We start from the raw sequence: 16,808 nt of genomic DNA, 5'->3' as shown, positions 1-16,808 counted from the left end.
GTACAGTACATGTGCGTGTACATTGTACGATGGATACGCAGGGTGCCTTGGGTACTCTCACAGAACATGAAGTCGAGAAATGTGGTCATGAGTGAGTGTGACAATCTTTTCTGCCTGACAAGAACGCAGAGTTCCCTCGAAGCCACTTGGTGCCTTTTTAATGACCACCAACATAAAGAATGCAATTGCAGTGAACCGAAATTGCAAACATCACGTTCGGTTTTTCCAAGTATGTTCGATTTCAGGGGCCCTTGGAAAAAAAAACGAGCCCATCACTACATGTATGTCACGCGTGGGGTCCTGTCATGAATTGTGACAAACTTTTGTTCGAATTCATTTGAAAGTTGCAGAGAAAACGTATATACAAGCCCATCTGCTGTGAGCCGCCACCTTTCTCGACGAACAATTGATGTGAAACAATTTTTTTCCCCAGAGCTCGCCTCGTCCTTCGGAAACTTAAACGACAATTGTTGTAACGTGACACAAAGGATTTGGCTGGCTGCCGCGACCTTGTATTGTTCAGCATTGTTCCCTTCGTGGCGCGTAGGCAGGCTCGACGCGCGTGGGAGTTGGATGGAGCATGCTCCGAACGAGATGGGAGGCCTGAAGTATAGAACTTGGCATCCACGGTTGGGTGCGGGGGCGTTTGTATGTATACAAACTTTCTGGACACCCTCCAAAACTTGCCTCGAGAAAATGGCCACCGCAAAGCTGGTTTTGAGAGGTCACGGCCCCATGAAGTGGCGTGACACGCCCCATCTTTGGCGTCAAGATGTCCCCTAAAAGTGCAAAGTAATTTCATGAGGTGACATTCCATCGGTTACCTCATTAAATTATTCTCGCCTCTTGGACCTGAACATCCCGTATGTTCGTCACATCATGAAATTCTAAGTATGGCTTCACGAATATCGTATGTAAAGCTTTCGTTTTATACGGCACCAGATGGGCAAACCGCTACACGCGTGGAAGCATTTCGAAACACTCGGTCTCAACGTTGCGACAGCAGTTCCCACTGCAAGTAAACTATAGATTTTATTTCCAGGAAAGCAGTTTCAAAGAATATACATAACGTGACTGTCAAAATGTCAAAACATCCAGGCATTCGAAACCTTGCAGTGGTCCATTACAGGACGGTATTACACGATGTTTTTACACGCACAGGGTTGAAAGCGTTCAGAGACGAGAGAAATGAAATCTCTATGTCACAACCACACTTAGCAACTAATCCCTCACAGCATCAAAGCGAAGTCAACAGGTGAGTCAACACTTCTCAAAAGGCCATCAAGTTTGAACTTTGAAACAGAAGGGACAGCAGGCATTGCATGCTGCGCACGGAATCAAAGTTTGCCTTGTTCACGTCGATTTTTTAACGTACTGTGCATGTACATGACGATCAACTAGATCGTGTGAATCGGGCACACCACAATGATTCAACTGCATCTTGAAAATCCTACCAAGCCGTCACTGCCAACGTGCAGAGGCCAGCGTGACCTTTGCTATATAAAGTCACGAGCCAAATTCATGAGAGAGGTCTTAACTTAAGAAGACGATCTGTGATATCCAACATGGGGCGCGTGATTGAAAAAAAGAATGTACTGCAAGCGATGAGTAAATTAATTCGACCATGAACTTCTAACCAAGAGAGTTAATGTCTGAGAAATAAAAAAATAAGCCGCTTCAGGACCTATTATAATTGTGAGTTGCAGCCTGATAAATATTATGCGCGACTCGACATGTTCATGACAGGTCGTTGGCTTTGGCCTGTGTGTTTAAACTTGTGTCCGTTCTCTCTTTTCTCTAAGCAAGTTCAACCAGGAATTTCACTGCAGGTAAGGAAAGACCGGAAAAGGTACCTAGACGTCTACAACGGAAGAAGAATACCCCAGCGGATTGCAGAGGACACAACCAGGCCCGGCAACTTCAGCGAAATGAGTAATTGCAAAGCCGTTCAGTTCCCTAGCGGAATGGGAGGTACAGTGACTCATTCTTTGCTGGGATAGCCCTTGGTCCGACTCGACCTTTTTTTTTTTTACCTATGCATCATGGGTAATCGTTGGCAATGAGGGTTGCTTCACAGCAGTTCCCAACTAAAATAGCGACAGATCTCTGGAAGGGAAGCTGACGCCATACGTGTAGCTTGCCAGACTGTGTCTCAGAGTTCAACCCCCCCCCCAAAAAAAGTTCACGGGGCCAGCGACCTTATGACCCGACACAACGCCAGAATTAGGTTTTCCTGTATTCACATTCAGACTTTAGTAAAGCCTAAACGGATTCCCTCCGTCAATGTCCCAATCAAGTGGCTGCGGCTTTGAGCAATACACGTACCTATGGGAAGTGGCTGCTGCTACTGAGCCAGCGGCTCCTGTCGGCACACGTGTTACTTCGGTCGAAAAGTTTTCGGACACAGCCTGAGCTGGGCAGAGTTGTTGATCTCAAGTGATGTGACTTGGACTCGAATCGGGGTCGAGTCGGTAATTTTCTAGGGACTTGTTACTTAACTTGTAACTACCAGCTCTGACTTATGACCTGACTTGGACTGGCAACAATTCTGGAGCGGGAGTCATTCATTACGGGGTTACTAGTTGCATCGTGGATATTGCAAAGCGGTGTGCTGCACACTTCATCTCCATTATTTGGTCAGTGGAGATGTGAGCTCAAGATACGACCCCCATCCGACCAATCGCTCGACAAAAAAGTGTCACAGACGAAAACGGTGAAAGTCACGGCACCATTAAAAACCCTCAGCATATCAAACTCTCGTTGCTTAGAATTTGACCTCACATTTCCCAATTGTTGGCAGGCCATTTAGTTTTTAACAAGAGAAGCTGTCCTCCAGCTCGGTCTTACCTGCGTCTCGCTCAAAGTTTGCAAAGCTTGCATTAGCGTCTGGTCTTGTCGCTGTGACTGCATCATGATAAAAATACAATGTGTAGAAAATGCGTAATTATACAGGTTTCGACATCGTTACTTGCCATCAATCACCCGGCAGGCAGGTGCTGCATATGGACTGAGAAAATAAAAATCATTGGTCATCTTCATGATTTCACTGCGCGGCCTGACACGCTTTATCGCAAGTCACCAAAACATCTGGTAACTGCATTGCAATATCGAGGTGTATGATAAAAGGCAAGATTGGAAAAAATATATATGTATATTCACTTTATATCATTATCGACATCTCTCAGTTGAGAGAAATCGAAAAAATGAAAAGGCGCACAATATTTTTAGTTTATACAGAAGAAGAAGCTTTATTAGTCTACGGACAGTGCATTACATACTTCCAAAAAATCCTCTCCCGCCCCCAACAAAAAAGAGTTGAGAAAATCATATCAAACAAGGACGTTTAACATTTTCTGCACTTTTAAAGCAATGAAATTTCTACGAAAGGTCAAACGGTTATACAAGGCTTTATTGGGAAATCCAGGGGCCCTTGTTAAAATCTTACGCAAAATGAAAATGTCATGGGAAGTAACACGTGTATTGCTGATTACAATGCAACAGCTGGAACTGTACAAGTGCACACTTGTTAGCTTTCTCGTAAAGCATGCACTTCGCATTATCAGCCTGGTGCACAGGGCGCTGTATTTGTGTGACGACAGAGTTACCATAGCAACACTTACCACAAGCCCACTTTCAACCAATGGAAGAAGCGTTAGTTTGCTGCCGTCCGTGACGAGGTTCTCCTCAAGCGTCCCGCGCTTGAGATGCCTGGAAAGAACCGAGGGGAAAAAACCATAGCAAATTGTCAGCATGCATGAATTGGAATGAATGGCAGGCACCCTGCTGGTAAGGAAATTCCAGCATCCCCGAGGCTAAACTGCGAGTCTGATCGTGATGTAAAGTTTGGTGAACAGTGCACACTTCATTATTACGTCTATGAATAATACATTGTCGCTTGGGATTTGGAAAATGTCAAATTCTGCTGCTTTTGACGGCTGAAAAAATCCCAGCTGTCGTTTATCATCAAACATTCATAAAATTTTGATGAACACAAGGGTATTATTGTCCTACGCATACTCTCGGACTGCATTGCTATTATACGCTTTGGCAAGTGACGGCAGGAAATCCATGACTATTCGCTTTTGTGGTTGCGACATTTGACGAGGTGAACTGCGTGGAATGTTGGATCATGGTTCGCGGTCAGTGCACACGGTTTATTGGGTCGACCGACTGGCCTCGACCCCTCAAAAGCGGGGAAACGGGGCCCCGAAGCTCTTTTTTTTTTTAATGTTCAGTTCCTTGTGCTGGCTCCTGACTCAAAGCAGCGAGCCAGACAATGGATTTGAAACTCAGCGGGGATCAGCCACCCCAAATCCGGTCGTTTCTGGACGCTCGTCTGTTGGGAATTCGGAATCTGAAAGAAATCTCGTATTTGCTTCACACGGATCGGGATCTCTATCAGAAGCTCCAAGGCTGGTTCGCTCCATCCATTCCACGAGTTCTGGTGTCTGTGAACCAACGACGGGTCACTGATCAAGATCTGGATTTGCATGAAACAAAAAAGGCCCGATTGTTTCGCGCGGATCCGGATCGCGATCAGTGAGTCGAAGTTGGTTCACTAACGCCAGATCCTGGGTAATGGATGGCGTGAACCAGCTTTGGGATCACTGATCGCGATCCGGATCCGTGTGAAACAAAGGCCGCGTTTGTTTCACACGGATCTCGATCAGTAATCCCATCGCTGGTTCGCTCCATTCAATAGGCGAATTTTGGTGCCAGTGAACCAACGGCGGATCACTGATAGCAATCCCGATCCGCGTGAAACAAACTGACCTCAAAAGTGGCCCTGGCCCCAAATAAACAGGCCTCAAGTTTGATTCAATTACACTGGTCTGACACAAGGCTGCGGCACTCTCCGAATGTCTTTTCAACAGACACTAGTGGTGGGAGGTTGTGAACAACAGGAGCTGAAAAAAAACTCTCTCCCTTTAATATGGATGACAGAATGAAAAATTGGAGAGCCACGTTTTACTGTCGGTAATGCAGGTCTCACAATCCAACGCACAGACGACCACCATGATTATAGACCCTGTGCGTTTATGGGTAATATTGTCCCATGCATGTGTAACTGCGAAAATGCTGTCTGATGCACCACCCCCACATGCACCATGTACGCGAAACGGCCTTCAAAGTTTAATCAAACACTTTCCGGGAACGTAAGTCATCCACGACACGGCCTACTTAAAACCTTTTGAACTCATTTACAATACTGACAACTAGACAGCAGACGGCCAACAGAAACGTGTACAAAGGCAAGATACCGGTAGCTCTGTTCGGTATAATGCAGCATTGCAGGGTTGATATACAAGTACAGTTAATAATGCTGGGCTGCAAGTTCAAATCCTGTTCTTTTTCGATTTTTTCCATTTGCTCAATCTCAAGTTGATCTATCATGACCTATTTCAAGGACGACTAGTTGCATTTGTGGTCCTTCCAAAGGAAAGGCTTACGGACCAGTGATAGCGAGATGTGTTTTTGCAGCAACAAATGCGGATTTCCCGCGTTCGCAGCTGATAAACCGCGCTCTAAAAATACAGGCGCTGGACCCATTTTTAAAACTCATCTCCGTGCGTGTAGCTAGATACGCGCATGGCTAAACATACTGCACGCATTCTCTCCCCAGCTTCACTTTAGTATTCAACTCAGCGAGGAAAGTATACGGGATATATTTTTCAAGTACGATTAACAAAAAAAAAAACCCGTCCGTCCGTGGATGTATCAACAAATGAGCATACGACTGCACATTATCTCATCATAACATGAAAAACCAACTTGCGTGCCAGTTTGGAATGAGCACGGAGGTAGGAAAAAGAGGGTTTTTTCCGTTCCCCGCATACCTCACGCGAATTGATGTCACCACGGGACAGGAATTACAGATATACCAGTAGTGTGGTTACATAACAGGATGACGTGGGCCAGGAGAGCTGTGCCGATGATGTGAGATGGGACAGAAGCGAGGGCATAAAAAGGACCGCATACAGCGCTTGACTTATCATTGGCCCGTTCTCTCGACGTAAAACGGGGGCCGATTGGAAGTTTAAAATCCCCTGTGACTGGAAATTCGTGTAATGGCGACTTGGAATGGAAAAAAAATCATTTAATTTCCGGGTCTTTCTTTTTAATGTCAGCACTACCATGAACGATTTGCCGTTTCAAAACGGCTACACGGCACACTCCCGGAGCATCAACGACACAAGAAACTTTGGAACCTTTGGAAGATAATGTTATCACGGCTGACCTTTAAACATTATTGAGGGGGTGGAGCAGGCACCCAAGGTTCCCGTATTTCTAAAATCCTGGCGTAGCGACACTTTCTGGAAAGGCTCTAATTTGACACGGGCCACCCGACACCAACGACACTCTAACCCCAGTGTCAATTTCCTCTAATAAGTTCAATAAGCCCCTAGCTCTGACACGATGAGACTACCTGTTTACTGCATGGAGGCTGGGATCCCCCCGGTTTTCGCAGGCAGCGACGAGGTTCAAGGGTCAGTGTTCACGACCTTTCTCTAATGTCAACTTGCGCTGCACGTCAGACTGCAGTCCGGGGGATTTTTTTTAGGGATACGAACATGGGGTGAAAGTGTGTGAGTTTATTTTGGCATATCTGGAAATCTGGAGACCCTAAAGCTTTGGTTTGACCTCAGAATCCTGGAAGTTAACATCATGGGTCACTGGCTTTATAGGCTCACTGTACTGCAGAGCATGCGTGATTTCCTCATCCCATTCACTACCAAATATGCACTTGAAACATGATCCCGAGTTCCCCGTTTATTGCAAGTGCTGACATGAGGAAAACGCAGTACGACCCGCATTAATTCCATCACGCAGTTTACATCTGACCTCGTCACTTTAAACTTGGAAGGGGGGGGGGTGTCCAACTCTTCAGAATATATGGAGATTCAAAGACCTAGGTTCACTGTCTTTTCATTGAATCCATGGTTAGTGAAACCAACAAGGTGACTTGGACACAGCAGGCCATCGACCACATTAAGAGAGAATGAGTTGAGGTTACTCAGCGGTGCCTCATCAGGAAACACTGCACAGCGCGGGATGACAGTCTCCGGACTCATCTCCTCATCAATACCAACCGCTTGCATCCGCAGTCCGCTCTCGCTGTCTCATCTCATTCATCCACAGGAGAGTGGAAAAAAAAACACATGACCATCGCTCGATCTATAGATCTTTGCTTTTGGCAATCGGCCACCGGTACGGTTCGGAATGACTGAATGGGCCGAGGTCACCGCGCACGCGCAACGGAGCCCCCAGTAAACTGCATGCACAAGGCACACGTCGCATAGGCTTCATCTCCAGATTTCACCGCCAAAACGATTTCTGAATTTTGTGATAGGATCGCAATGCTGCAGTCTTCCAAACAATGATCTGCAAATCAGTTCTTCTGAATGCTACATTTACAAACATCTCATTACATCATACATGTACATAAAGTGTGTCAAAGTATTAAGGTCACATTAATCGACTCGTGCATGTGTTAGTACTGGCACTTGAAGGACTTTTTGTCATCACACAATAATAACCGGCAATCGGGAAAATGTGAACTATTAAAGTTCACATTTCAAATAAAAATTAGCCTGATTAAAAAGTTGAATCGGCTATACGAAATTATTCAATGGTAGGTCTAACAGTCACAATTAGTTAAAACATTTCCTTGAAACACAGGTTATAAAAAGTAAATGAAATCTTCCTTGAAGGCTTGAGCTTTTGAGCCCTAAACCATGTCAACCGTTCAGAAACATACAACAGAAATGCAACAGCGGAAGGCAGAACTTAACAGGTAATGGTCCTGTTATTGACGGCATCTTGTTACAACTGTGCTACTCCAATATCATTTTACTGGTAGACCTACATGCACAGTACTGCCCTTTCACGTCATACATGTACAATGTACAGTACATGTACTGTACTTGCTCCATCATCTGATCACGTACATGTACAGAACATACCCGTGTTGTGCTCTAACACGTGCACACTCTCCATAGTGTACATGTACGTGTACGTCCTACACAATGAGCTTTACTGTATGGGTACATGTACCATGTACATGTACCATGTACAAGTACTGATGGCATTTTGCAAGTGTCCCGTACCTCCAATACAAACAGTGCCGAGCTACGAGCATGGACACTTACACAATGCTCTACGCTCTACGTGAGTGCGTGCGGACACGAATGATGAATATGCATCGCAGCACGAACAGTGCAGAGGCACCAAGTACCCTAACTACCTCACTCTGGGCATTGCTGGGTCTTTCAGCACATATCGGAAAAAAAAGTATCATTGGGAAAACACATCGCATGCATTACTTTACATCAAACTTTATACGCACGTATAGTCGTAGACGCATTGTTTGCAAAAGCGTCTACCTTGTCTGGTAAATGAACAATACTCACGTTTCACGGTGCAGCAGTGTTAGCCTTTCCTTGGCTATTCGAAGTTGCTTGGAAATTTTGGTCTTGAGCACATCAACCGATGCGTGCCGGGGTATTTCCACGGTAAACCTGCCACCGGTGGTTGGGTGGATATGCACGGTCAGTAATCCATGGTTTGAGCTGGTGGAGGTAGGAGCTTCCATACCGAGGTTGACAGCCATGGTAGCTGGACCTGAGCAGGGATCTTCGGGGTAGATCGTGTGTGGCATGAATGGACCTTCTCGTGAAGTGGTCACTTGCTGTGATATACAGCCGTGCAAGAGAACTGAACTGACCCGCTTTGCGTCACCGCACCACGCACGGTCAATACACGCCGGGCTGCCGGGCCGGACGACGAGGACGCAGCTTGCTAGAGTTGATTCATCGTGGGTGTGCTTTGAGTGCCAGAGAACCCTCACAAAGAGAGCTCAGTATCACTTGTAAATTGCTGCAAAAATGTTACAGAGGAGAGAACTGTCAAACAGTGTACGGAGATAAATAAGGCACACTGTGTGGCGAACGGTACGGAAGGGCCAGTCCGTACGAATGCTGAGCGAACGCTCTCAATGAATGAATTGCTTCGTACGCGACGATGAAATAAACTCGGTACAGGGTCATGTAAGTGGGAGGGTCACATACATAATTGCGCTCTTAAGGTCAACAGCCGCCAATGGGAAACTTAGACTCTTCCATCTCTTGTCGCTTAGGGGTGTCACGTACATGTAGTAAATGCCAACTGCTACAAATCACGTATTCCAGGGACAGCTCGTGACACAAACGACACATTGTAAGGAGATTTGTTACTTTCTCTCATGGTAGTAATTTAATAACAGACAGGCCAAGGAGGAAATACATGCACTGAACTTGTTGCCATAAATGACAATAAACAAAGCAAGGACTGTTAAAGCGCCTTTTCTTCCAAAGGGCAATATGCCAATTGTCAAAAGTAACTTCAGGGTGTATTGTGTAAGTACAAATAGGACTTTACGGTCTCATATTAAAGGGTGGATTGCAAATTCAGACCCAGGCGGACGAGCTGACTGGACCGCTCACTATTTGGATATTTTAACATCCCTATAATTCTGAAAGTCGCTGCCAAATTTAGTAACTGGCTGTAAATACTTCGCTGTCATATTTATGCATGCTCATACGGTCGGCTTCTGTGCATGCATCTGTCAGAAACTGGGACGAAGAAAAGATACAAAAGTTTCCATCGTGACTCCCGGCGTTTTTACAGATTCCAGGAAAAGCCCAGAGAGGCGGATAAAACAACTTGCAGTCAGACCATGGCGAGGAATGTCTTCATATTTCCTTTACAATTGTGTAACTTTGTTGAAAACTACCTCAAAAGAGCCGGATTTGTGATCCTATTAAAAAATGATCTCTTACTTAAAAAAAATTGAATATTTAGTCACACTAACTGAAATCGCAATGCACAGTAAAATCTTATCAATTGAATAAAGATCAAATTTCCAATGGCATGAATTCCTTTTCCAGGCTTTTTCAATCCGATATTCTAACAAACACTTCACTGTAAGTTGCCTGGTACACTGTTTCAGCTATATAGCCATTAAATTAGCATACAAATTCAGAGATACTTTTTACAGAGACATCTAATACGCTGATCCGCAGGTCTACGCCAATCAGCAGGCATCTGCCAAAGGCGACAGAGTCAGCTGACAGCTGTCAACCAATCAAAAAGCATAGTATCTTTTTCGCAAATAAAGATTGAACAAACTTTGCTCGCGAGCATTTACGGTTCCTTTGGAATGAACTAAGTTGCCTAGGCTATGTTTTTGTAGTTAACAGAGTGAATTTAGTCTCACTGTGATAAAAAAGGTACAGCCAAGCAGAAAAGGAATCCAGGGTTTCATTCCAGAGAACACAGAAGTTACACAAGCCAAGTGGCACATCTTTGTTATCTTTAAACATTTAATGAAAAAGACGGAGCACTTTACAGCACGTTGTGCCAATTCTTGTTTTACTTCAGGTAAGGCTGTGTTTTTTGAAAGACACTTTTATACATAAATAATCAAAGGTGATATTGCTCCTTTAAAGACGGCGGAGTGGGCATTAGTGTCGTTAACAATAATAGCTTCGGTGACGTTTTGGATACATAAGGATGTTATCTACCAGTTTAAACACCTCTTTCTTATGTACCAATTCAAGCCATTGCTAAAAAGTCGTGACAGAATAAAGCAGTCCATAGAAACTCTCATTTTGCTTATTTTTAAAATTAAGAAAAACTTTTTACACTTCTTATTGAGCTGTTCTTCAACACCGTTCAACAAGCAGGTATAATTTTTATAAAGTAACACTTGGAGGTTTCAAAATAGTACTGTACTGGACATACATTTTTTTTAATTGGGTGAATTCAAACACAGGTGCGCCGTATGTTCAAAAGGCGAGTTTTTTTTTTCGAGTGGGAAAGGCACCAGTCCCTCTCTCCCTGCCAAGGTAACCTTAAAAAATCCTCCCCTGCTAGATAATGAACCCGTCTGAATTCAGTGTTATTGTTCGGCGTCCGTCCGCCTAGTTGCTATGACGTCACAGCAAGGCACCACCCCCTCGCTCTCTGCTCAAAGAATGTAAATAGTGCGGTGTGCATTGTGTGGTCGATGTCTATCTAGTGAGCACATGTAGTGTACATGTACATGTACAGTACATACATGTATTGTACATGTACATGTACAGTACATGTACATGTACACCGTACTGTACAATACATGCAAAGCTACGCTTGTTTCTGTACTGGTCGACACACGGTGAGGTACGGCATATGCATGAGGTGCATTTAATCGGGCTCCGCTCAGTCTCTGCAAGTCCCCCCCCAAAAAAAAACTCGTCATCTTTCCGTGGAAGAGAAATATTTGCCTTTTTAAACAACCAAAACGTTGTTGTCGGTGTTGTTGCGTTGTCTGGAGGTTTTGTTTGACGGTTCACTGGTGACACTGCGTCATCAAATACCATGAAATCCAGTAACACCAAAATAATTGGGCATAAACTGACGGCAATAAAAACTGTAAACTATCTTCTGATTCGGTGTCCCCACCCACTTTCTGTTAGAACACATGATCCGTATTTCAAATCGTGTTGATGAAGTTTCAACCAAAACAGTGTGCAAACAAATCAAGACGTCGAAAGCAGGCTAATGTAATAAAAATGTCAAGCGAGGTGGAAAAAGAAACCTCTTCAGTCCTTCAACTAAAATCGGACTTGGGTATGTACTGCTTTGGGTATTGTCCTTTGAGATTATGGACGAGCAGTCTCTAGGGAATCATAACCATACATTTATCGTAAACCATCAGCACTTTTATTTACAACATGATTTTGTATGATACAGGGAAAAAGTCATTTGAGATATAATTCCGAACACAGTCGTATCATGTGCAGTTGAATTAGATCAACATAATGAATTCTCTAGCTTTCAATGATGACGGCAAGGCTAGTTAGTCATCCACCTGTATCAAGTAACAACCGGTTCTGGGGTTCACTAGAAACGAACGATGCAAGGCACGGTCTTTGGAAATGGCGTGTCCGTTAAGATTACACAGCGGCGTACTGTCTGTACTGAAGACGTAGCCTTGACCAGGGTAAGTTGCTTGTAAAAAAATATACTGCCATGTTTGCTGCCAAACTACCCCGATTGGGAATGTGCACCGAATCACGGAACAGCTGTCGCCATTCTATCGGTTTTGCTTTGGCCGTTTTACACCGGCCAGGTAGCTAGACTCCACATCCAGTCTGAGACCTCGACCCAACGCGTATGTCATAAGGAAAACAGGTACGGGCCAACAACAAAAGATTGAATAAAGCCAACTGTTCGTGGGTGAGGCATGCGTGTTTAGACTTATGAAATGATTCCCCGTGCACGTTTCCTGATGATGGTATAATTTTACTCTGTACAAGGACGAAGCTCAGACCAGGGAGCAAACTAGTTAAAGCTCGTCAATAATAAATAGAGGAATATTCTTGGAAATTCGGAGACAGGTAACAGCATCGCCCACTGACAATCGACGTACTAATCCAGTAACGCAGCTAATGAAGTTATTATAACCCGTGTCTATATACGCTAACTGATGGCTAACCTGTGCCTGGTTATTTCAGAAAAAAGTGTCATTGTCGGATACCCCTGCCTTGAGGTGAAACCTGAATGCATCTGCCACGCAGCAACCGTTCGAACCAGCAATGTCGTAAGTCATTCATCAAGTGGTCCGGGTTCGATTCCCAGCTCGGTCTAAAAGTGGATTTGGTTTTCAGTCCCCACCTAATTCCGTGGGTTTTACACAGAATATTCCTCTGATGTTTTTTTTTTCCCACCTCCAAAACTGTAACTTCTTCTCATTGTCTCCTCTCTACAGGTTTCTTCAGCACAGAGCAATACATGTCATGCGTGTCGAAGATGATAGCTGCATAATGGCGCACCAACATGACCAAATTAACCAACCATCACCAGTTCAAATCAGGAGCACATTTGAATCTCCTTCCTTCTGGTGTTTACCTTCCCCAGTCTAATATCCGATGTAGTTTATGCCTAATGCTGTGAGATTGTCCATACTAAGCGAGCAAAGTAACCGGTCGCACACTGGGCGGTGTTGACATTAATAACTACTCGGAAAATTGCACGTCACCACTTTTATTAATTACAAAGATAATTTCTCAGTGGAAGTGGATTTTTCGCAAATATGCTCAAAAGGTTGAAATATTATTGTCATCGTTCACGCTCGACACAAGCAAAGGACAGATTCGATCTTGCGGTTGCATAACTATATCGCTGGAAAACCGTTCTGTTCAAAGAAATTTAATGAACTACAACACTAAATTCTCGGAACATGCAATCATGAGTAAAACATTGGTCTTCCGTTCGAGAAAGATTAGAAACAGTTTGTCACCAGAAAATTGCTAATTGGAACATTTTTTTTCTCTAAGAACCCTGCAACGATTTAAGGTGAACGGAGCGTCCCGTTGTACTGTCCATTCAGCGAAGAACCAACGGTATTCATATTACCCAAGAATGACTCACTCTGCCCCAGAGCTAATGGACCACGGACTGCCTAGCAACGGACAATGACGTCATGAGGGAAGACTTCCGCTGCCATGGCAACCGGAAACGGTCGAGAGGGCCTTGGGAACCGTCTCTGCTTTCACAGTGCGCTTCAAAGAAATCGGGGGGAGAAGGGGAAGGCCGTGTGCTACAGTCATGATAGGGAGAGCATTCTCTCCTGCTAGCTCCTCTCGCTGCATGCTTTTTTTTCCCTCTTTCTTGAGCCATCTCACTTTCATGGCGCAACAACAATCGGAATTATGAATGGCGCGCCCGCGTGAAAGGGATGAGTTCCGTATTTCTTGTCTTCATTCTTCCTTTTGAAAGCCGGAAACGGTTGAAACTTGGCCGAACTTATCTATATTTGACTACAAAGACGCTTCTGGAGCGCCACTCTAAAATTAGGGACAGTTCGGGATTTGCATGTAATTGGTGTTATTTTAAAATGGGTTATGATAAGCTTGGTTTTGTTCGCTTAAAGGGACGTTTCTTGCCATAAAGGATCACAGCAATTAGAATGAATACACAGATGATTGATTGGTTAAAGTGTTAACTGACAAATTTTTGCAAAAAGTGCTGGGGGTAGGACATGCAGGCTGTTCTCACGCGACGAGGCAGGTCACGATATACGGAATGCTAGCCATCATTGACCAAAATGAAATTATTATGGGTATTTGAAATTAACGGTTTGCTTGGTATATCCAAAGCTAATCTAGTAGAGGTCTTGCATTATTATCGTGAATTGTGGGCTGAATTGGAATTGTTTATCGCCCAATACGGTCGATTCACAAGAGTGCGCCTCCAAGAGTTTGTAACGCGTTGACCAATCACAACGCGCGAAATCTGTCGACCCTTTTGAAACGTGCATTGGGTCGACAAATTTCGCGCATTGTGATTGGCCATAGCGCTGCAAACTCTTGGAGGTGCACTATTGTGAAACAACCGTATTCTGCGAAAATGTACATGAAAGACAATCACAGTGATCCGTTCGTGCATTCAACAGTTCTTCACATCTTCACAGACTGAATTTTGTCTGTTGTTAATTCTCTTGTAGATCATACATAAAGTTGAATTTTACATCAGAGTGCTCTCTTTTGTCAATCATTTTCTGGGAGCAACTCAGACGGATGTAATGTGCTCACATTGGTGAGGGCATTTTTGGGCGCTGGTAAAATATAAACCGAGAGCTGGAATGTTCAGCCGATCCCTGAGTCAGTGCGATGCTTTCGTAATGAAAATCCTGGCAACCAGTCTATGGAATTTTTTCCCTGTCTCTCTGATTCTCTCCGAACTCTTCTTGGTTAATTTGTATGAACGAGCATTAAAGGGGGAATGCTCACTCGAGCTTGCCGGAAGAAGCCGATAGGTTTAATTCGAAAATGAAATGGACAGAGCCGGGGAACTGGAGAAAGGAGAAGAAGTATAAATGAAAGGAACACCAACGGACTAACTTCGAGGATGGAGAAAAAGGATTAAATAAATTGGTCCAACTGGCGTTATGGTTTGACTATTTCCTGTATCGGTTATGTTTATTTTTCCAGTGATAGATGTTTTGAAGTGTGGGATGCATATGCGGAGAACTGCACCGACAGCAAAAGTCTTCGTGCTGATGTAAATTTCACAAAATGAATTAAGGTCTTTCTTTTTTGACAGAGAAAGGGTACCGAAGTGGATCGCCTTGAAGAGAGTGACGCATTACCATGGACCTTTTTTATGATGCTGCCATGTTGGTCTTGCTCTCTGTAGACCCATTGGCAATAGTAATACAAAATTACATATTAATAAAAGAGAACAGACTATTTTTCCTTCCAGCCTCAGTTTGGTGTCATTGCGTTGAATGGTAGAAAAGCAAGATAACTGCCCCATGTGGAGGTCTGTGGCGACACATCCAACACACTATTGAAATCGATCACACTATTGAAATCGATCACACTATTGAAATCGATCACACAATGAGGATGGCAACTAACAATAAGCGGAATGATTATCTAATAATGCTGACAAATGACATTACTGCATCGTGCGCGCTATCTGGAGTGATTGTCACTCGCTGTACGTTGTGCGTCAGATCGTACTGGGGAATCTGTGTGGGTGAACTGGATCCCCCCCCCATCCACCCACTCTAGTTTGCAAACGCTGATCGGGCGCTTGGACCGTTAACGGCGATGAATTAAGAGGAATTAAGAGCCGAAGTAACGAGGGCGGAGGCAGCGAGATATCTGGAGCATCTTCAGGTCTCTCCGATGAGAGACGAGATTTAATTGAAGGTTTGGCGAATAAAGTTACTGGCCGCACTCGTATCGCATAATGGAAATTAACCCAGAATCTCCAACGTTTTGGGGGCTATGTCGTCTTAGAAGGCAAGAAAAGAGTTTCTGACTATTATGTTTTCACCAGACTTGTAGGGATGAAATAGCTGTGTGAACAGGATTGAACCAAACGTATCTTTGGTAGAGGGTTGGGGCCGCTGGCCAGCGTGCACCTCATTTCCAGCCGTAAGCACAGTCTTTCCGGCTATGGTGTAAGCAAATAAGCCTGATGCAAAAAGATGACAAAAATTGAATTCTAAAACATTTTGTTTATGATCACTCCCACACTGTATGCGGTTTTTGGCTTGTTTGTTTTGTGAGTGGATACAAAACGGGTGGCAGGCCGGCGTATCACGAAACATTATGACGCACAGTTATGCGCCCAAGCTGGACCAAGAGTGGGCGCATTTTTCCTAGCAACATAGGCTCCATTGGTGGTAACTGCTCGTCGCTGGTTCACGAACTACTATGAAACACAAGCGCTAGAGTTGCACCAACAAAATGAACACTTCCGACCGGAATGGCTCGTTTCAACCGATGAGGGGGCACTTCTACTCAAGGCAGATTATGCGCTGAATGTATCTGTCAATGACGAGCAGAAGGTGACGTGATAATTAAATAAACGTGCACGCCAGAAAGGGAACTTGAGGTACGGTTGAAATGGACCTCACTGAACCGAACTTTGAATTTCTAAAGTGCCGGATGCAAATAACCGGATTATGTAGCATTGTCCAGTAACGACGGACTGTAATTTTTCAGCCAATGCATTGACGTAACACTGCGTGATCGCAAGATGCCTTATCAAGGTATACAATGAAAACGTTAAAACGAACACCGTCATTTCGGTCATCTTTAGGCAGAAAGGATAATCCGTGAAAATGTCACGTGAAAGTCACCCGTCTGCCAAAAATTGTTTCCTATGATTAGAGGATCCAGTTTCCGTCAACGCAATCCAAATAAATGACTTAACCTTTCCAGGCTAAACATGGCATGGTCACGTATGTTTCTGTGTGTGTGTGGGTTTTT

The 16,808-nt window shown here is 44.2% G+C and overlaps 1 protein-coding gene and 1 long non-coding RNA gene across 4 annotated transcripts in view; one reads left to right on the top strand and one right to left on the bottom strand.

Moving 5' to 3' along the window:
• The window catches only part of LOC110977422 (midnolin-B-like), a 54,776-nt gene that overhangs the window by 15,041 nt on the left and 22,927 nt on the right, over positions 1-16,808 (bottom strand). Inside the window, exons 2-4 of the mRNA XM_087144065.1 lie at positions 8,412-8,877; positions 3,621-3,708; positions 2,848-2,904 (exon numbers count right to left, since the gene is read on the bottom strand). Coding sequence (XP_087000191.1) covers positions 2,848-2,904; positions 3,621-3,708; positions 8,412-8,659 — 393 coding nt within the window. The 5' untranslated portion in view covers positions 8,660-8,877. The remainder of the gene's footprint in view (positions 1-2,847; positions 2,905-3,620; positions 3,709-8,411; positions 8,878-16,808) is intronic.
• Positions 11,383-14,215, top strand: LOC110977452 (uncharacterized). Of its 3 annotated transcripts, none has more exons than XR_002597962.2 (3): positions 11,383-12,213; positions 12,537-12,622; positions 12,791-14,215. It is a non-coding gene; the product is annotated as an uncharacterized LOC110977452 (long non-coding RNA). The 3 variants fall into 3 exon arrangements; XR_002597960.2 differs by having other exon boundaries at positions 11,386-12,022; XR_002597961.2 differs by lacking the exon at positions 11,383-12,213 and adding an exon at positions 12,281-12,419.

The sequence above is a fragment of the Acanthaster planci genome, linkage group LG12 (genome assembly GCF_054643075.1).
Source record: "Acanthaster planci isolate LZ-2023a linkage group LG12, COTS_SCS, whole genome shotgun sequence".
Classification (NCBI taxonomy): domain Eukaryota; kingdom Metazoa; phylum Echinodermata; class Asteroidea; order Valvatida; family Acanthasteridae; genus Acanthaster; species Acanthaster planci.
Note: the sequence above shows the minus strand (reverse complement) of the source record. Positions and strands in the feature narration are given on the sequence as shown.